Here is a 20,996-nt window from a genome sequence, read left to right as displayed (position 1 = left end):
AATCCATGGATGGCAGGCTTTTGAGTGTCCTTGCAAAGAAAGGTGGCTATGTTGGTCGCTGATTTGTTTTTGTTTTGTTTTTGAATGTCAGAAATGTATATTTGTGAATGTGGAGATGTTATATTGGTTTCACTGGTAAAAATAAATAATTGAAATGGGTATATATTTGTTTTTTGTTACGTGGCCTAATAATTATGCACAGTAATAGTCACCTGCACACACAGATATCCCCCTAAAATAGCTAAAACTAAAAACAAACTAAAAACTACTTCCAAAAACATTCAGCTTTGATATTAATGAGTTTTTTGGGTTCATTGAGAACATGGTTGTTGTTCAATAATAAAATTATTCCTCAAAAATACAACTTGCCTAATAATTCTGCACTCCCTGTATACAGGCAGTGTGCTAGGGAGTCTTCTCATTTCTCAGCCTGCTGCCTTTTCATAATTAGCTGATATGAATGCCTTGTGAGAGCTACAGAGTGTAAAAAAAAAACTCATTCAAGTTTGAGTGAGTGTATGAGGAGCTGGGGAATTATCGGAAATGATTTGAGGGGGTGTGTGTGTGTGTACAGTCACTTATAAAAGTCGAGATGCACTCTTCAAGTGTCTGTGAAATGGCATGGCTTTGATGCACACAGTTGTAGCTATCTTACCCCCGCTTGGGAACATGGTGTAATCATTTTGGAGAGTCAAAGGCACTACAGAATCTGGGAACAAGTCATATTTTCAGGATTTGGAAAGATAGTATGGAGTGTATAAATTTGGAGGACTTTATGAAGAAGCATTTCAGGTCAAGAACAGTTCTTAATATACAAGTACTGACAACCTACCCAGTCCTCCACCTATACTTGTTTACTAATATATTTTTCCTTTTCTTGCCATTATACACTTTTTTGTCATCTTTGCTTGCTGTGTGTGATAGGTTAAACCAGGCCACAGACTTACTGAAAGCTCTTTAATATAAAAGGAATACATTACCCCTAAAAGAAAAAAACAATCACATTACTTCCCTAATGTGAAGTAAAATAAAATATATTCCAGTTTTTACCACTAATGACTACCTTCTAAAGCAGTTAATAGGAGAAGTTCACATTAAACTATGAAGTATAATACCAAGGTTCAAAAGAAAACTTTCTAAGATTAAAAAAACAAACAATGGGACTGGACAAAATCATAATGTTGTCTCTCACATGTACACAGAAGAAATACTTATCCTCAAGAGTTTCACTTCTAGGTAAAAAAGGTTAATAATAAATCTTAATAGTGACGCTTATAAATACAACTTACACTTTCCAATACATTACTGTTCAGAAGTATGCCAGATGACATACAAAGCAGAAAAGACACCATTCAAAGGCTGACCATGAACTGCAGTGTCCCAGGTTTTAGGATCATTTTTCAGGGTGCACTGTATATGCAATTTATAGCACAGCAAAGTACTGTGGATATAGAGAAAGGCTGCATACTAATGTATAACGGATAAAAATGTGTTTTGTGTGTGGTATAAAAATGTTGTTGTTGATAATTCTTCATAATGCAATCAGTAATTTTGTTTATAAAGGGCAGTATTTTCCAACTTTTTGGAGCCACAGCACATATTTCACATTAGAAAAACCACACCACCAAACAAAAATGTAACAAAAAACATATTGATAATTTTCTTACGCGCACCAGGTATAGCGGAATTGGCTTGGTTTATCCTCAGTATACCTTTTTACGTTCTTCTGACCACTACTCAAACATTGATATAGGCGTTCTTATATATGCAGCTAGCATGCTGAAAAGGCAAGTGTTTTTAGTTGTCTCTAGGTCTCTGTTCTCCATACCTCATGAACACCTAATATGCATTACATGCATTACACCAAGTCAGCAAAATATTCAGATTCTTCACATTTCCAGGGCATTGAAAAGTGGAATGCTGTCAAAGCTGTTTGCCTTTCTGAATAATGCACAATCACCCCTTTGATATCTGGGTTTAGGCTATAGGAACGTGGGCCTGTCACTCCAAACTCTCCAGATGTTTACACCTGAAAAGAACCCCTTGCTGTCACTTTTAAATACAGTAGCCAACTTTAATTTTCTAACTTGTAGGTTTAATCATTTGCAGGGGCAATATTTTTACTTCAACCACATAACAAAGTATTTTTCAGAGCCTAAACCTAACCAGGTGTAGTGTTACTTAGACTATCAACAAAACATGAATGAAAACCAAAGGAAGCAAAGTTTAAATACACAGCTACAAAAAGGATACAAAATAAGATGTACTGCACTAATCCACTAATGCCAGTGCTGCTTCATCTATTATTCATGTGCACAATATTTCAGCAGTCAAGGCGCATATGGAAAGGGTATATCTGGCACCTCTTTAAAGACATTCGTATCAGAATGTCAACAGGCTGGCAGTAACTGATGCTTTGGGAGGGATCACCTAAAATAATATAGGAATAAAACCAAACTTTCATGGAAACAAGTCTCAACTACAAAAAAGAAAGGAATAACCTTTAGACCTTTATTATAACATTGCTAGTTAATATGGTTAAGTGGCATGCATTATTTTTCCATTGAAGGTATGATTGATTATAATAAACTAGTTTGCAAAGAGTAAACTTTGATTTGGCTTTGGCATTTGTCTGGCAGATGCACATTACCCTGCCATGCCAGCTAAATTAAGCATGAAAATCAAGCTTGGATATAGAATTATAGCTTTAAAAAGGCTACATAAGGACTTGCAGGACTGAAAAATTATCCTTTTTTCTAAAAGTCTGTAAATGTGACCGGCAACTTAAAGAACAAAATTGTATTTTGTCATAATAATAATAATAATAATAATAATAATAATAATAATAATAATTATTATTATTATTATTATTATTATTATTATTGTTGTTGTTGTTGTTGTTGTTGTTGTTGTTGTTATTATTATTATTATTATTATTATTATTATAGGGTCTTTATGTTACAATATAAGGCATCCTTGAGGTGACTGTGTTTTTGATTTGGCACCATACGAATAAAACTTAAAATTGGAAAATTGAACAATAATGTTTAGTGTGTGGCTCTCACTCTTAGTGCTATAACATAGACGTGAAAGTGAGAATTTTGGGGGGGTCAAGGAATTCATTTCTGACTCCAGAACAAACTATACAAAAGGAGTGAGTCTTGGAAGTAAGAAATATCAGATTACATTATTTTGATTTTACATAATAAAGTGGTAATAATGAACATTCACACTTCTATTACTTAAGAAGTTCCCTTTTTACCCAAGCCAAAGTGAGGGAAGAATGTCAAGGACTCTGTTCCTATCCGAAAAGTCATTTGATTTAAATTTGTGATAAATGCTTTTCTTTTTTCTTTTTTTTCCTGAGCACTGTCTTATCTATGCGCCCTCATTATTTGATCCTTATTTATTAAGGTCAGTGAGATATTATCTTGCTGAGGTAGAAACTGTATTTGTGAACTAAGGGGAAGGAGAGAGAATCGTTTTTAAAAAATTCAAGGTACCGTACCAGAAATCGAAACTTTTTCAAAATCTACAAGTATGCAATTATACTAAGCAACATTTATATAAGAAATGCACCCAAAACATAATACTTTGCAGGGGTTGTTACATTTGCAAAAACGGTATAAACATCTCAATTCAACGTCTGCATAACAATGATCGCATGGCATTTTGAACATCCACTGACTGACTCTACATTGGAGTGAGTGTTTCTTTACTGTTAATCATTTTTACTTTTGTCTCCCGTTGATTTAACATCTCCTTGATTACTTCGTTTTTTTCCATTTTGTCAGTCATGCATATAAAACTAGGGCTACAATTAAAAGCATACTTATTGATTGACTGTCACAGGCTTCTAACGGATGATCACTGCTACCAGTGAATTTCAGAATAAATCATTCCATTAACTTTCATTATATTGATTATAACTGATTTTGGTGACACTAAAAGGCTTTAATAAGAAGCCAATCATGAAAAAAATCACACTCCATTAAACAATGTCTTATAGCAGCAGCAAGGAGTAAGCATTACTGTCTTTGTCTGTAATCTTACTTGAGTATCTTGAGGGGAATCGAGGTATCTTTGATGGCAACGATGACACCACCGTGGTCCAGATACAGGATATGATGCTCCTCCTCAAACACCTTTCAAAAGCAACATATTTAGAAATAACAAAAGGCATGACAGTCAAAGGCTAATAAACAATTTGAAATGATAGATATAATATACTTTTTTATCCTCTCAGATTCTCCTCAGTGGAAAGCTGAAATGGTGAGGTCAGAATGGGAAGAGTGAAGCAGTATAAAAGAAGAATTAAGATAGAGGATGTGTACCTGTCTCCACGTCTTTCCGCAGTCTGAAGAGATATACATTTCTTCCTTATACTCTACTAGCTTGGAGCCCAGGTTACCTGAAGGCACAATGAGGAATGGAGAATTTTATCAGGCATGAAGTGAGCCTTCATGTGGGGCAGGCAACAATAATGGATTCAAACTGTGTTAGGGATGCTAGAAAGGGAATAACTGAAGAGACAAAGTCACAAAGGTTGAGCGCTCCTCGAGAACTTTTTATTGCTGTGTGTGGGGGTTTTTTTGTTTGTTTTTTTTACATTTGGCCAAAAGGAGAGAATATGTTTGAATTCTGAATCTGCCAAAATTAGCTAAGATATAAAAAAGGATTTATCTCTTTCTCTGATCAAAGCTGGAGGCGTATATTTGAATATCGGAATAGATTTTCTGATTTAGTAAAGTTACGCTTTAAACCCGAATATCTTAAGGGTTTAGAGTTTGTACTTCTTTTTTAAATTAAAATGTAGCTACAATGTGTGTGCTTCAGTAACACGTCACTAATTTTAATAACTTTTTTGGTAATGTTGTTGCTATAAAGTTTCCAGACAACCAGTGAAGACCCCAACAGGTTATACAGACGTATGATGTATGTTTTGTGAAAAATTAATTTAGCCAATGAAGATGTCACCCACTGGTTTCTGGACTAATTCGGAAGGTTAAAGGTTATTTTTTGGTTATTTTTTTCAGATATCAGTGGAAGAGTGCTGGAGAAGTGGGCAGCCCTGGTACCTCCTAAATAAGAGTCCACGTATTTAGGAGCCAGGTTAAGGCAGGTACTTAAGGGGCCAGGATGTCTCCTTCTCCAGGCCTCTGTCATCTTCCCCCAACCTATGAGGGTCATACACGATTCCAGTAAGGACTCGAGGTGGTATACCGTAGGCTATGGTTATAGGGCCATACACAGTCCAAAATCAACCAGAATCGGGTTTGCCTCGGGAATTTGGTTGAAGCATGGTGGGTGAGTATTAAGTGTGTGAATGGGAATGTGCAAATGTAGTACCACTTAAATTAAATATAAGTGCAAAACAATGACTACAACTATGCCTTACAGTATGCATCCACTGATTCTAAGTACAGATTGGACAGAATAATAAGTTAGTGGGGCAATATCTGACGGTGTGCTCTGAATGCTGATGTGAGGTCATGTGATACTGTAGAGAGGGACACTTGTGTTGGTGAAGAGAACACCAGTTGCTGGTGGTGAAGAGCTGCTGGGAAATGGCTTTTCAGGCAGCCCATTACAAACCCATACCTGGCCTGTAAACTATGAAAAGAATAGGCCTGATTTTACTGGCATTTGTGCTAGTGCAACACTAGCATTTGTGCTAGTGTTGCCTATCCTGTCCTGAATGCCAGCTGGTTAATCCAGTGTCTATGCCAAAATCACCTCGACACCTCCTAACCCTCATGGAAGTCCCAGTCAAGTGTATTATTATGAACTTACACAAGGTAAGAGCTTTATTACAGGGGACCAAGTCAATTCAAATGAACTTATTCTGCTCTACATAAATAGACAAGAGCCTATTTAGGTCACACATATTCCCAAGTGGGGATTGTTTATTATAAAGTTGTGTGAACTGACAGAGGCAGAGCAACTTAGATTTACCATTTCAACTTCCTAAAAGCATGGAAGAAGGCGAAGCTTGTGTCTCTGGTGAGCTAGGTGAACGTGCTTCCCTGTGATAACCATCTCTCACCGGCTGAGAGTGCATATATAGCTAAGTTGCAACTGAGCTATATCTGATGCGTTTTTTCTCTGGGGCCAGGTTGCACTAACCTCATAAAGTATATTTTGGTAACTTTCCCAAGGCTGTCAGTTCAGTTACAACCCTATAGGCTGCAAAAACACCAAAGCAAAATGGTTCTCAAAGAATTGAAGGCAATGCTGGAGATGGGGCATATAAGAGTCACTCAGTTTCTGATATAGTCCCATTGTTCTTGTTGTGGTTGTGTAAGGGTGGGCCTAGCTTGGAGAGCATGGCACACCTTGATGCAGCTCAGTGTCCTGTGGTAACTGTGGGCAGGGATAGCTCAGTAGGTAGAGTGGTGGCCCCATGATCGGAAGGTCGGGGGTTCGATTCCCCTGAACAGCTACCCTAAGGTACCCCTGAGCAAGGTACCATCCCTACACACTGCTCCCTGGGCGGCCAATGGCTGCCCACTGCTTCACTGAATGAATGGGTTAAATGCAGAGAGGAATTTCCCACGGGGATCAATAAAGTTCACTTTCTTTCTTTTCTATATAAATAAAATTCAATTCAAAAACTATACTGTGTGTCTTTGTTTCTGTGAGAGTTTTTTTTTTTTAAGCAGAAATGGGCTTTAGTAGAAAATCAAAAGTGTGACTTAAATGGCTTGTTTTCTCTTTTTCACAAACAGACACAGGCAGCTTACTCACTGACTTAATTTCATTTTCAAGCCTTTTTTGCTTTCTGTCAGCAATGCCCCCACAAAGACAAATATAGTAAAGTATCCAATAAATAAAATTGCTGGCAGTTTAGTAAACTCCACCTTGTGTAAAAGTCCCCAGGCATGAAGCAGTGTGGCAGCAGTTTTATACTCCACCACTGCACAGACAGAAAGGAACAGCCAAAGCTTTTCCCTTGGTAAATTAACTGTATTTTTTCTCTAGAGGAAAGGGGTTTTCTTGCCTAACCATGCAAACTCTTTACATAAATACTGTGCAAAAATCTTGAGCCACACCTTATTTCTTTATATTTTGATAGGAAAATGGGAAATTGCTGGGAAATACAATATAAAAGAAAAAAAAACTCAAATTTGTTCAGTTGTAACAAACTTTATTCACCTTTATTCTTCAGCACAGCCTGAATTCTCTTAGGCAAGCTTTCTTTTTGTCATTCCTTTAAGTTGTCTTCAGGAATAGTTCTCCTTGATTCTTGAAGGACATTCCAAAGATCCTTTTGAGATAGTGGCTGCTTTTTCTCTGTTCTCTGCTAAGATGACCCCACACTGATTCAGTTACATTGAGATCTTAGCACTGGGGAGGCCAATACATGACTGGTAACGTTTCATCGTGGTTTTTTTATAATTAGGTATGTTTTTACTGCATTGGCAGTTTGTTTGGAATACTTGTTACACTGAACAATAAAGCCATCTGTGATGGTTTGGTACTGAATTTCAGTCAGTGGTGTTGGAGATCTTGTCAAACCTGATGAACTTATGAATACAGAAAACACTGTCTGATTTTGATCTGGCTTGCAATATCAAAAGTGCCTGGAAAGCAATTGGCTAATGGCCAATCATTTTTCAGCCCGATAATTATCCCAAACCCACTTCCAATGCTGTAAAAATATACCTGGATAGAAAAACGCACAGTTGAACACTATCACACATGGAACCCAGAACTTAACATTACTGAAGCAGTGTGGGAAAGGAAAAAAAGGCAGCTAACATCCTTGGAGAGTTTAGGCTGTGCGGAAGAATAAAGGTAGTCATCTCGAATCTTGACTTTCAAGCTAGACAAAATTGTACAAACTCTGGGTTTTGCCTTTTAAATTATATTTACATGATATTGTATTTGTACAGGTTTCAATAGATCGCTACACTGGCAAATGAAGACTCAAGACTATTTCATTGGATGGATGGCATGGATAGACTTTTCCATCTCACTTTATATTAGGGGCTTGCTGCTGTACTGCTTCCATGTCACTCTACCCATCCTCCTCATTCACACCAGCCCTTTGCATGTCCTCCATCACAGCATCAGCAAATCTTCTCTTTGATCTTCTTCTCTTCCTCCTGCCTGGCAGAGCCATATTTAATATTCTTTGTCCAGTATATCCACTATCCCTCCTCTGCACATGTCCAAACCATCTCAGCCTTGGCTCTTTGTCAACCTGAGCTGTCCCTCTGATACACCGATCTCCTCTGATATACTGTAAGTTTCGGGCTATAAGGCGCTACTTTTTGCACAAGCTTTGAACCCTGCGGCTTTTAGTCAGGTGCGGCTTTTCTATGGATCGTCCATGACTTTTGTGATATCGTAAGACGATTGTTTTGGTTGTTCCGCTGTTGTACGGCACTACGTTGCCTGGCGGAAGGGCATGTGATCAGACACACAAGAGTACAAGGGTACAAGAGTGGTAACACTGGTCACATGTCCGTCCGCCAGGCAACGTAGTGCCGTATGAAGTAGCGCGAAAAACAAACTTGATTAGCAAGGCTCTCAGCGAGGGAAATAGAGCTGCTGCACGTACCCTTGGTATAAACGAATCAATGGTGAGACGCTGGAGACGCCAGCGTAAAAAACTAGCTCAGTCCAAAAAGACGAAAAAAGCTTTCAGAGGAAATAAGAGCAGATGGTTTAAACTTGAAGACTGGATGAACACACAGAGAGCAAACGGGCGAGGTGTTTCAACTGTGCAGATCTGATTAAAAGCCAAAACAGTCGCCAACGAAATGAAGATAGAAAATTTCAGAGGTGGGCCATCCTGGTGTCACAGATTTATGAAACGAAAAGGACTGTCCATCAGGGCACGGACGACGGTGTGTCAGCAACTCCCTTCCGACTACGCAGAGAAAATAACAAACTTCCGCAAATTCACACTAAGAAATAAAAACAAATGTATTCCATCGGACCGGATGAGATCATAAACATGGATGAAGTGCCGTTGACGTTTGACCTGTTAATAAGCAAGGTGAATCAACCATCACGGTGAGAACCACTGGCCATGAGAGAACAAATTTCATTTGTGTGCTGGTCTGCACAGCATCAGGGTTTAAACTTCTGCCAATGGTGATTTTTAAGCGAATGACTGTGCCAATAGAAAAGATCTCTGCTAAAGTCAACAAGAAAGGGTGGATGGTGGAAAGCGTAATGAAGGAGTGGCTGCAAGAGTGCTATGGGAAGCGACCTGGAGGATTCTTTCCCCCAAAAAAAGCGTTGCTTGTTTTGGACAGCATGAGGGCCCATATCACAGATTCTGTGAAAGCAGCCATTAAGAGCACAAACTCGATTCCAGCTGTGATTCCTGGAGGCACAATGAAGCACCTGCAGCCACTCGACATAAGTGTGAATTGTGCGTTCAAAGTAGCACTACGCGTTCAGTGGGAGGCGTGGATGATGAGCGGCGATAAATCATTCACCAAAACTGGTTGCATGCGAAGAGCAAGTTTTGCCCAAGGCTGTCAGTGGATTCTGACAGCATGGCGAAGTGTGAAAACATCCACGATCACCAACAGATTTTGAAGGGCTGGACTGCTGCGTGATGGAGAGGGGGACACCGCCATGGCCCTTCAGAGGGTGTTCAACTCCGACACTGACAACGAGGATTTCTTTGGTTTTGAAAGCGACAACGAAGGAGAGAAGCGGAGAGTGGATGACGAAGCCATCCTAAGCCTGTTTGTTTCCGACACTGGAGAAGAGGACTTTGGTGGTTTTAGTGCGCAGGAAGAAGAGAAAGATGGTGGTGAATGACTGACTTTTCTTCTTGTTAAAGCTGTGTCACTGCACCTGAGCCTAAAAGGTAGGCCGAATCTATTTTTCTGGTGTGCTGTAGGTCATTGTTATACACTACATTTGTTACTCGTTTATAAAGCACAGTACATGTTTCGTACTTGTAATTACCTGTACTTGTATATATTAATCAAAGGGATGTGTTCCCAAACAGCCATCTCTTTCCTGATAATCCCCTTTGTGCATATTCTCTTACATATGGTAAGTAAACATTAAAACACCTGCGCCTTTCAGTCAGGTGCGGCTAATGTATGTACAAAACAGAATTTTCCCCTGATTTTAGCTTGTGCAGCTAATATTCAGGTGCGCTTTGTAGTCCGGAAAATACGGTACTCATTTCTAATCTTGTTTATCCTGGTTACTCTCAATGAAAACCTGCTCCCTACTCTCACTATAGATCAAAATGTTGTCTGCAAACATCGTAGTCCACAGAGACTCCTGCCAGACCCCAACCTGACTCAGACCTCAATCACCACAGAAAACAAGAAGGGGCACACAGCTGATCCTGGATTTAATACCACAGCCACCTTGAACCCCTCTGTAATTCCTATGACACATTTTACCATTGTTTTGCTGTCCTCATACATCTCCTGCACCACCCTCACATACTTCTCTGCAAATCCCAACTTCCTCTCAGCACCCTATCATACACTTTCTCTAAATCTACAAAGACACAGCCAACCCCTCTAGAAAATTCAAGAAACAAGTTACATAAAGTGAAAACAAGTGGAGGAAGCTCATAAAAAATTACATAAATAAAAATAGGTTTACTTACCAGCACCCATAATAAGACCGGGAGCAGAGTCTTTGGTGTGGACAGTCCCAGACACATAGGGGTTGTCTGCCCAGCGCAAGTGGAGGTGGAGGTGACAGTCCGGCTGCAGAGGAGACACATGTAGAAAGAACTTAGGAAGCACTCAGATCCACCCACCAAAACAATGTTCAATGTGGCCCAAAGTACTTAGAGTAAAATAGTGGGTCTACTGAATACCGGAGCACTCGCTCAGCAATATTTAATGAGTCTTACGACAGATACCTGATTATCCCACTGCAAACTAATCGCAGTTCAAAAGGGTTTTAGTTCTGTTAATCAAACTGTATTTGTGACAGATATTTAATGAATGATAATTCATTTCAAATATGAGAATCAGAGTGGAGAGTCACCAGTGCAAACGTTAGGCATTTTATGAATTACATTTCCACTTGTTGCTTCAAACCCTAATGCCGAGGATGTTGACTGCAGTTTCAATAGAAATGTATTGTTTTGCACAAAAGATTGTCATGAACTGTTTCTGATAATATATCAAAAACCAGTGTTTGCAAATAGCTGGAAAGCAAGTTTGATCTATAAGAACCTGAAGACTTGTTGGTTGCATCAGATCATTACTCACCAAGATCCATCTCTGTTTTATGAATTACAAACAGTATATTACATCACTTTGGCTCATTCCAAAATAGGGTTTTCAGTATGCTTTCTCATAGATTCCAAAGCAGTGAAGACAAATTGTTGGTTAGGTAGCACAGGACATATTCTTCAGCAGTGTAAGTTAAGTACCATCAGAGGTGTAGTGCTGTTTGTCTAAACACTGTTTTAAAAAATGTTAGTGTGTCTGACTTTACCTGTACCAACTGTACCTACAACTAGCTGTTTTACAACTACTCTTTCAAGAATTTCTGAAATAAAAAGAAGGCTGGCGATTGGCCTATAATTAACTAAAACAGCAAGTGCTGGCTTTTTAAGTAATGGTTTAATTTTTGCCACCTTAAAAGCCTGTGGCATGTAGCATGTTACACTGATCACATTTAAGATCGACGCAATCATTAATGGTAGGAGTTTTATAGGAATGGGGTTTAAGAATGGGAACAAATTAACCTTTTATACCCTATGTAATTTTGCCAGTGTCTGGCTATATGTGCTTTGTGCAGAATTGCTCAGTAAATATATAAAAATCTTTTAGCATCTGCACATTTCTTTGTGGTGCTTCGTGGAGCACGCAAACTACAACACACCGCATTCCGAAACGATAAACCTCTCCTGTGTATAGAGGTCATTTCTCTTAACCAGTCTCTGTCAGGTAATGGCTACAGCTGACAGCACGTGCCTGTTACACTGACATATAGATAGTAGATAGTACATCTGCTATCTGGCTTTGTCTATCTCTGTGAGTTGTGATGTCAGTGAGGCAATACATGTGATGTCAGCTTTTGAAATAAAGCCGCCTCTCTGACTGATAGATGTAATAACTGGAATCCAGGCAAGGTAATTCTGTTGAGGTATGGAAGAGGCTAAAGGGAAGAGAGGTCAATATCAGAGCGACCAACCACGGCTCAGAGATGGTAAATGAGTCTCAAACTGATATCTGTGTCCTACCTCCAGATGTGTCAGCTGACTGAAGCGATGGTTCAAATAAAAGAACAGACTCACACCCCCTCTATCTCCCTGCGAGGTATGATGTATGGATATCAGACTGCGGGTGACTCATTGCTCTTTGCTGACTAGCCTACCCCTACAGCAGCAACTTTCACAAGATGGATGGCAAAGCTAGGAGGGCATCTCAAACACATCCTTCAATGTACAACACTCATCCTTCCTTCGCTTACTTTATGCTTACACTCTGAACAACCTAGTCAACAGGTCTGAACAGTCTGATTGATTGCTGCTTGTGCAAGATTGCATCTGCACTTCAGTTTATAGATACAAAGTCTAAGCCAAGTGTCTACTACTACTATGTACAATATGCATGACTATGTGCAGTACTAACGTACTCTGTAAAAATCTGTATTGAGTACAGACTAGTTTGGTTAGATGGATGCTTACCGCTTTGCAACTGACAGGTTTGCCATTCATGTCAGTGGTAGGTGGGGCCAAGGGTTCCCAGTCACGTCCTTTGTTGTAAGTTATTACAGTTGCCACTCTTCCATCAATTTTCTGGTTTGCCAAGAAGACTCCTTTGATTCCACGTACCTGACAGAATGAGATAGATTTTTCATAGCTTGGGTTAATTTTGCAAAAAGTTATTTCTGTTGCCCTTTTAAAGAAATCTTTGAACATGATGCAAGTCATTTTGAAAAAAAATGTGGTATATATGTAACTACTGCTTAATCTTCTGTCAGCTGCTCCCTCTAGGGCAGGGGTGGAGGAACTCCAGGCCTCAAGGGCCGGTTCATTACTTGGCCTCTGGAGAACTTCAAGACATGTTGAGGAGGTAATTTAACCATTTAAATTAGCTGTGTTGGGTCAAGGACACATCTAAAACCTGCAGGACACTGGCTGTCGAGGCCTGGAGTTCCCCTACACCTGCTATAGGGGTTACCGCAGCAGATCATCTCATCCTATCCCTAGAAGGTCACCCCGAATGACAATCTTAATATATTCTACCATCTCTATCTCTGCCTCCTGTCTTTTTATTAATGTCACCATCTCCAAAACATACATCATACTAGGTCTCAGTACCCTCTTACAAATCTTTCCTTTCATTGTGTTGATGCATGCTCAATCATCCAGGTAAGGAAATCCCCCAAAACTGATTCTGGATGATCATGTTTACTGTAAACCAACACATACCAGTATGTAAGATTTGATCATTATCATCCACTGGAGCACAAACTGGGTGTCATCAGGGCTATACAACACAGAGTGAACACAATCCCCACGGATACAGCAGCCAGGGAAGCAAGAATCACTTGGATGTGCGAGGAAACATTTTTCCCACTGAAAAAATTACGTCCAGATGAACAGAATCAACTTTATGGGCTTTCCTTTTATTCTTGCTACCTCTCACAGAACAAGAATTTATGTTAACTACTAAAACAAAATGTGACACAGATGCTAAAATAAAGACAAAGTTGTAAATTCAATCAGCTGACTGACAGCAGCTTAACATTGGCTAATACTAAGCTAGAGGTCATGTAAAACAAATTAGGCTGTATTAGCCAAACCCTTGTATGTAGTTCAACAAGCAAAGGGAATGTTCTCTTCCAGCTGAGTCACTCAGTAGAACACATGTGGTATGGGATATCTCGCAGGATCTTTTTGGTGTAGTGGAAGTAGATCTTTTTTCTTTGCTCACTGCCCCTACTTCTCCATAACCAACTATTATTGCACCTCTGGGGATGAATGCGATAGCGCATGTTCCTTGACATGTTCCTGTATGCCTTTCCCCCAAAGGAAATGATACCAGTAATTCAAGAAAGAGTGTCTCAGCAGTGCCTCTCTCAGATTCTAGTGGCCCCTTGGTGACCAGCAAAGCTGTGGTATGCAGAGATAATCAGTGTGTTGGCAGTGAGGCCGTCCTCTCTGCAGGACCTCCTCTCTCAGGTGGGAGGGGAGGTGATTCATCCATGCTCAGAACTATGGCAGCTGCATACTTGCCTGTTGAGAGGTCAAACTTGGTAACCAGGTCTTCACCCACATGTGGCGGCAAAAATTTAGAGTGCTGGAGCTTCATATACTAGAGGCTTGTATGCATACAAACAACAGAACTTTGAGCAATGGAGCCAAAACCGACGCATTCTCCCATTCCAGTGCTCTATTGTGGATGTTTTAAAATTCCTGCAGGGACTGCTGGATAAAGGTCTTACCTTTTCTATCATTAAATTTTTTTGACATCTATATGTGCTAATCATAATTGCTTTAATGGGGGTCACAGCAGGTATACAGTGCACCAACTGAATCTTTAAGTCTGTATATATGAAGTTCCTTTCATATAAGACTACGTTGCTTCTTGCTTTGGGTTCTACAAAGCCAGTTGGTGACATTCATGCTTTGCCTTCTTGAACACAGTTTTCTGTTGGCCTCAGAGTTATACTATGTATGAATGTAACATTTACCTAAGGTTATTCCTGTGGCTTGTAGCTCTCTGAAATTTGAGCTTCTGAGTTTCTGCCTCCTTCCTTTGGCTTCTGAGGAGCAGAGGAGGCTGCTTTTTCTGTGTCTGGTGTGAGTACTGAATATATACATTGACTGCACTCAGAATGTGTGTTTATCTGACCAGTTGATTGCCTGCTTTGCTAATCCAGTCAGTAGTAGAGCTCTTTCTAAACAGAAGCTCTCCCAGTGGATTATGAAGGCTTACTGGCATAACGCTCCAAGAGTCTCTCTTTGCCTCTGGGTGTGAGAGCACATTTTATTTATTATTATTGTATTATTTTAGGTATTTATTCTGTTATGTTGCCCGGTCTTATAATAGAATACACCTTGAGGCGACTGATGATTTGGGGCTAAATAAATAACGCTGAATTGAATATGAGGTAATGAATGAGAATTGGGAAATTCAGGGGCTCTTTTTAAAGGGGTCATTGTGGATGATATTTATGCTGCAAACATGTTCAATTCTATCACTTAGAAGTGATCGCTCCTTCATTACCTTATTTTGTCCTTTCTGCTTAGTCCACAATGCACTAGGTCCCACTTAGGTCTGGTGGCTGCTTTCCGGGGCCTGTATATATTTCCCACACTATATGTGTTGTACCAAGTAAAATGACTGAAAAGGAACAAAGTGTGATGTCTGTAACTTCTGTTCCCTCAAGGAGCAGAATGAGGTAGACTTTCAGGATACTCCTCTGTGTAGCATAGCTCAGTGAAGGGCAGCTACAAAACTGAGGGATGACTGCGATGACAGGGTTGTGTAAGTGTGGGAAGAGCTGTGCATATGTCATCACATCATCTGCCTTAAAGGTGTGAATACAGGTGTCTTTGGCCAGGGCATGCAGGGGTGTGATAACCCACAATATACAGTATGTGTTTTACCTCATTGATGTCCTACAAGGAACAGAAGCTATAGACATTAACACTTTGATTTATTGCTTTTTTATGTGTGCTAGTTCAGTTTTTAATATTACCGGTACTGGTTTTATGTTGTAATCTAGATAAAGGAATCTAAAACTGGAATTTAACGTAACTTTGAATTCCAGAGTCTGAGTCATAATATCAAATAGAATATGCCGTTTAACCATCATTAAGGTTTAAACCACTGGACTGTTAAAGTTTAATTCACAGAAATCAATATCTACTGCATAGTTTTTGTGGCTGTGATATTGTTAGCTTTAGGTTCTGAAGATAAAATATAAAAGACTGAAACAATAATGAACAAAAACATTTAGACCAAGCCAGGCAGCATATCAGATATGTCTGCTTCTATAGCCTTCCTCAGCTCTCAGTGGCACTGATGTCCACACAAGAGAAACAAATCGTTTAAATCAAAGTACATAAGCCTGCCTGTATTCTCTTTGTACGTCTGGCTTCAAACCTCTTCCTGTCTGTATTTTATAGTCCTTCTGCTTCAATCTGTCTTTATTCATCCCACATATATTGTTCACCTCTCTATCTATATCTACAGCCTGTGACGAAAGCGCAGCCCAGAGCAAGGGATGACACATGGGAAGGAGGAGATGATCCACTGCCTATTCTTTCCCCTCTAACGCTCCCTCTCTCTTTCTTCCTCCACCCTTTGTGTCACGTCTTCTGTGCCCATTTATCTGGAGAAATTGGCAAAAGACTCAGGACATACACAAATGAACAAATGCATAGCATAGCTGCCTTGTAATGTGAAAGTTTTCCTGGCATGCTTAATGTGGAGAAGAGTAAGGAATTAACGTTTAACTTGGGTTTATACAGGGAGTGCAGAATTATTAGGCAAATGAGTATTTTGTCCACATCATCCTCTTCATGCATGTTGTCTTACTCCAAGCTGTATAGGCTCGAAAGCCTACTACCAATTAAGCATATTAGGTGATGTGCAACTCTATAATGAGAAGGGGTGTGGTCTAATGACATCAACACCCTATATCAGGTGTGCATAATTATTAGGCAACGTCCTTTCCTTTGGCAAAATGGGTCAAAAGAAGGACTTGACAGGCTCAGAAAAGTCAAAAATACTGAGATATCTTGCAGAGGGATGCAGCAGTCTCAAAATTGCAAAGCTTCTGAAGCGTGATCATCGAACAATCAAGCGTTTTATTCAAAATAGTCAACAGGGTCGCAAGAAGCGTGTGGAAAAACCAAGGCGCCAAATAACTGCCCATGAACTGAGAAAAGTCAAGCGTGCAGCTGCCAAGATGCCACTTGCCACCAGTTTGGCCATATTTCAGAGCTGCAATATCACTGGAGTGCCCAAAAGCACAAGGTGTGCAATATTCAGAGACATGGCCAAGACGACCACCACTGAACAAGACACACAAGCTGAAACGTCAAGACTGGGCCAAGAAATATCTCAAGACTGGTTTTTCTAAGGTTTTATGGACTGATGAAATGAGAGTGAGTCTTGATGGGCCAGATGGATGGGCCCGTGGCTGGATTGGTAAAGGGCAGAGAGCTCCAGTCCGAAGGTGGAGGTGGAGTACTGGTTTGGGCTGGTATCATCAAAGATGAGCTTGTGGGGCCTTTTCGGGTTGAGGATGGAGTCAAGCTCAACTCCCAGTCCTACTGCCAGTTTCTGGAAGACACCTTCTTCAAGCAGTGGTACAGGAAGAAGTCTGCATCCTTCAAGAAAAACATGATTTTCATGCAGGACAATGCTCCATCACACGCGTCCAAGTACTCCACAGCGTGGCTGGCAAGAAAGGGTATAAAAGAAGAAAAACTAATGACATGGCCTCCTTGTTCACCTGATCTGAACCCCATTGAGAACCTGTGGTCCATCATCAAATGTGAGATTTACAAGGAGGGAAAACAGTACACCTCTCTGAACAGTGTCTGGGAGGCTGTGGTTGCTGCTGCACGCAATGTTGATGGTGAACAGATCAAAACACTGACAGAATCCATGGATGGCAGGCTTTTGAGTGTCCTTGCAAAGAAAGGTGGCTATATTGGTCGCTGATTTGTTTTTGTTTTGTTTTTGAATGTCAGAAATGTATATTTGTGAACGTGGAGATGTTATATTGGTTTCACTGGTAAAAATAAATAAAGGCAGCACAGTGGCACGGTGGTTAGCACTGTTGCCGCACAGCAAGAAGGTCCTGAGTTCAATTCCAACATCATTTCTGTGTGGAGTTTGCATGTTCTCCCCGTGTTTGCGTGGGTTCCCTCCGGGTACTCCGGCTTCCTCCCACCGTCCAAAGACATGAAGGTTGTGGGGATAGGTTAATTGATAAATCCAAATTGCCACTAGGTGTGAATGTGCAAGTGAATGTGAGTGCGAATGGTTGTCTGTCCCTGTGTGTTGGCCCTGCGACAGACTGGCTATGACAGCTGGGATAGGCTCCAGCGCCCCCCGCGACCCTGAAAAGGATAAGCGGAGGCGAATGGATGGATGGATGGTAAAAATAAATAATTGAAATGGGTATATATTTGTTTTTGTTAAGTTGCCTAATAATTATGCACACACAAAATATCCCCCTAAAATAGCTAAAACTAAAAACTACTTCCAAAAACATTCAGCTTTGATATTAATGAGTTTTTTGGGTTCATTGAGAACATGGTTGTTGTTCAATAATAAAATCATTCCTCAAAAATACAACTTGCCTAATAATTCTGCACTCCCTGTATGTCCCCTGATCACTCAATATGGGTTAGAAGAGCTGTCCAGAAAAAATGACCCAGCTTCCTAAGCTTTGTAGCTTTGCCTGCCACCACCATGACCTGGGCTGGAAAACAGTTTGATTAAAAGATCCAAACGGGGTGCATTAATGGGTGGGTTATAAGGACACAGTGTACCCCTTCTGCAATCAACAGGAATTTTCTGTCATAAAAATAGTTTTTACATTTTGTCATTTTTTCTCCCTATTTCCCTCTTAAACCCACAGGTCTGCTTACAAAACTCTTTATTTTAATACTGTTTTGTGGAACTATAACAACTTTTTAGCCTGACTTCCTCATAAGGGACACATATAAAAACAGAAGACTTTAAAACATGTATTAAGATTCAGAGTCAAGAAACTGGTGTTTAGTTTAGAAAGAAAACAACATAGAGACGTTTGAAGTAAGAAACTACTTTGAAAATGGCCTGTATTTATATAGCGCCTTACTAGTCCCTTAAGGACCCCAAAGCGCTTTACACATCCAGTCATCCACCCATTCACACACATATTCACACACTGGTGATGGCAAGCTACATTGTAGCCACAGCCACCCTGGGGCGCACTGACAGAGGCAAGGCTGCCGGACACTGGCGCCACCGGGCCCTCTGACCACGACCAGTAGGCAACGGGTGAAGTGTCTTGCCCAAGGACACAACAACCGAGACTGTCCAAGCCGGGGCTCGAACCAGCAACCTTCCGATTACAAGGCGAACTCCCAACTCTTGAGCCACCATCGCCCCACTCGTTTCTCACAACAAAAAGTTAAAGTGCTTCCTAACATTCACATTACTCTTTTCTACTTTAAACTTTGCGCATGTTCAGGTCAATGAACATGCGCAAGGATATGGTTAACAATATTCTCTGTTTTTCTTGTACTGATTGTGTATTATAATACAGTTGCCCAGGCTTTGGATGTTATTTCATTAGAGAAATAATAGCAATTTGACAAGTAAATCACTTTTAAAGTGTTTTGAGTCTTTGTGCTTTAAAATTACAACCCCATCTTACCTCCAGAATGTCAATGAGAACATTCTCTTCTGGCTGCTTGGTGCTGCGAACATTTTCCAGGACGATGGAGTAGTAGATGCCTTCGGGATCTGACTGGTACAGGTTGTATGTGTCTGACTGGTACCACTCCTGGAGGGCGAGGAAGACCTGGTTCTCATCTGTGCTCACTATCTGAACATCCTAGAGAATGAAACAGAAAAATTAGTGCTCTTGGGAGTGAAACAAGAGAAAAGAAGCGTAAAAGAAGGAAACTGAATAAAGAGAATAAAGGGGATGGAATAACAAAGTAAGCTCAGAGAAAGAAAAGAGAAAATAAGGTAATAATGACAGATAATGAATACAAGAGAAATGACTGACAAAGAAAATGAAAGCAAGTAATGACAGATGGAGAGAAGACAGAAAAAAGAAACTGAATAAAGAAAAGAAAGGAGAGTGAGAATAGATAAATCAGTAACAGAAGCAAGTGTAATTCATAGAACTTTGACAGTGATTTGCAGCAAGCCAGGGAACATAATCGGATAAATACAAATGTAGAGAGTGAGGAAAAAACTCAACAGAAAACGGGGGAGATGACGAATAAGGGTTCTACCCACTGAACACTGTTTCCTGGAGTGTAGAATACCGTTAGGTGTATCTGACAAAGCTCTTGAGACTCTGATGAAAATGGTTTCATCACTCATGAAAGACTGTAATGAAGGATCAAAGAGCAATTCAGCACTTTCTCTCTATTAGTGATTACATTAACATAACATTTGGAGACGAAGCCAAGAAGGTGTGTCTATAATCACTGACACGCTTCCATCTTGTTTATGAAAAACACTCAAGCTCAATTACCCTTAGATTTATGGTGGTGGTTCCAAGTAATAGCAATATTGAAAGCCATATGCTGATCTTCATATTCATAAAGGTACTCTTTCTGAGTCACTCAGCAGCTTTCTGCAAATTGCCACAGTGCTGATTATGGACGGATGCTGTCTCAGGACCCATGGTGACACATTTGAAAGGACTGGGTACCTTTTAGCTTAATTTTTTTACTGTGCAGAATTAACATTGTGACCTGAAAACCACTAATGCTTCCCTGAAAGTAAAAAAAAGTTCGATTTTTGAATCCAACAGAACTGTGAGCAATAAAAGACTTAACAACTTAAACACTTGTAAACACAAAGCTTTTAAACAGGACACATGGTATGGTCTTATAAGAGACTCTTGAGTCTTTTGCTATTTATGGCAATGCCAGCACACCTATTGTACCACAGTGTGAGATTGGTGCAAAAAGTGTTAAGCAGCTTATTAAATACAGCCGTATTTGTTACTCTGGGAATGGGAAGAGACAATGTTTGTATATAAAGAATTCTTCTTCTTTTATTTATTAAGGGACAAAGGTTAGCCAAGCCTGCCTGGCCAAGTGTGGAAAATGTAATTGTATTGCATTTGTATCCTTGAGCAACATACTGAATCCGTGTGTAAGTTCAAACAATAATGTAGACAGAACAATAGCAAACAAGGCAAGCAGTGCTTGTCTTGTGAAATCTAAAAATTGACATTAGTTCAAATGCAGCTGTTACGGTTGTTGATATGGCTAGGAGACGCTCCCTGTGGGAGAATGCTGTTGTTTCCCTTTCCCCCTTCCTGTCACGTCTTTTGGG

The 20,996-nt window shown here is 40.1% G+C and overlaps 1 protein-coding gene across 5 annotated transcripts in view; it reads right to left on the bottom strand.

Moving 5' to 3' along the window:
- The window catches only part of sorcs2 (sortilin-related VPS10 domain containing receptor 2), a 387,417-nt gene that overhangs the window by 23,275 nt on the left and 343,146 nt on the right, over positions 1 to 20,996 (bottom strand). For all 5 annotated transcript variants that reach the window (XM_085400490.1, XM_085400491.1, XM_085400492.1 and 2 more), the window contains 5 exons: positions 19,351 to 19,530; positions 12,644 to 12,790; positions 10,601 to 10,703; positions 4,335 to 4,411; positions 4,054 to 4,145 (listed from right to left, as the gene is read on the bottom strand). In XM_085400490.1, coding sequence (XP_085256616.1) covers positions 4,054 to 4,145; positions 4,335 to 4,411; positions 10,601 to 10,703; positions 12,644 to 12,790; positions 19,351 to 19,530 — 599 coding nt within the window. The remainder of the gene's footprint in view (positions 1 to 4,053; positions 4,146 to 4,334; positions 4,412 to 10,600; positions 10,704 to 12,643; positions 12,791 to 19,350; positions 19,531 to 20,996) is intronic.

Source organism: Rhamphochromis longiceps, linkage group LG3, assembly GCF_057381845.1.
Source record: "Rhamphochromis longiceps isolate RC_006_pf linkage group LG3, R_longiceps_female_GT1.1, whole genome shotgun sequence".
NCBI lineage: Eukaryota > Metazoa > Chordata > Actinopteri > Cichliformes > Cichlidae > Rhamphochromis > Rhamphochromis longiceps.
The sequence above is the reverse complement of the archived record's forward strand: the minus strand, read 5'-3'. Positions and strand labels throughout refer to the sequence as shown.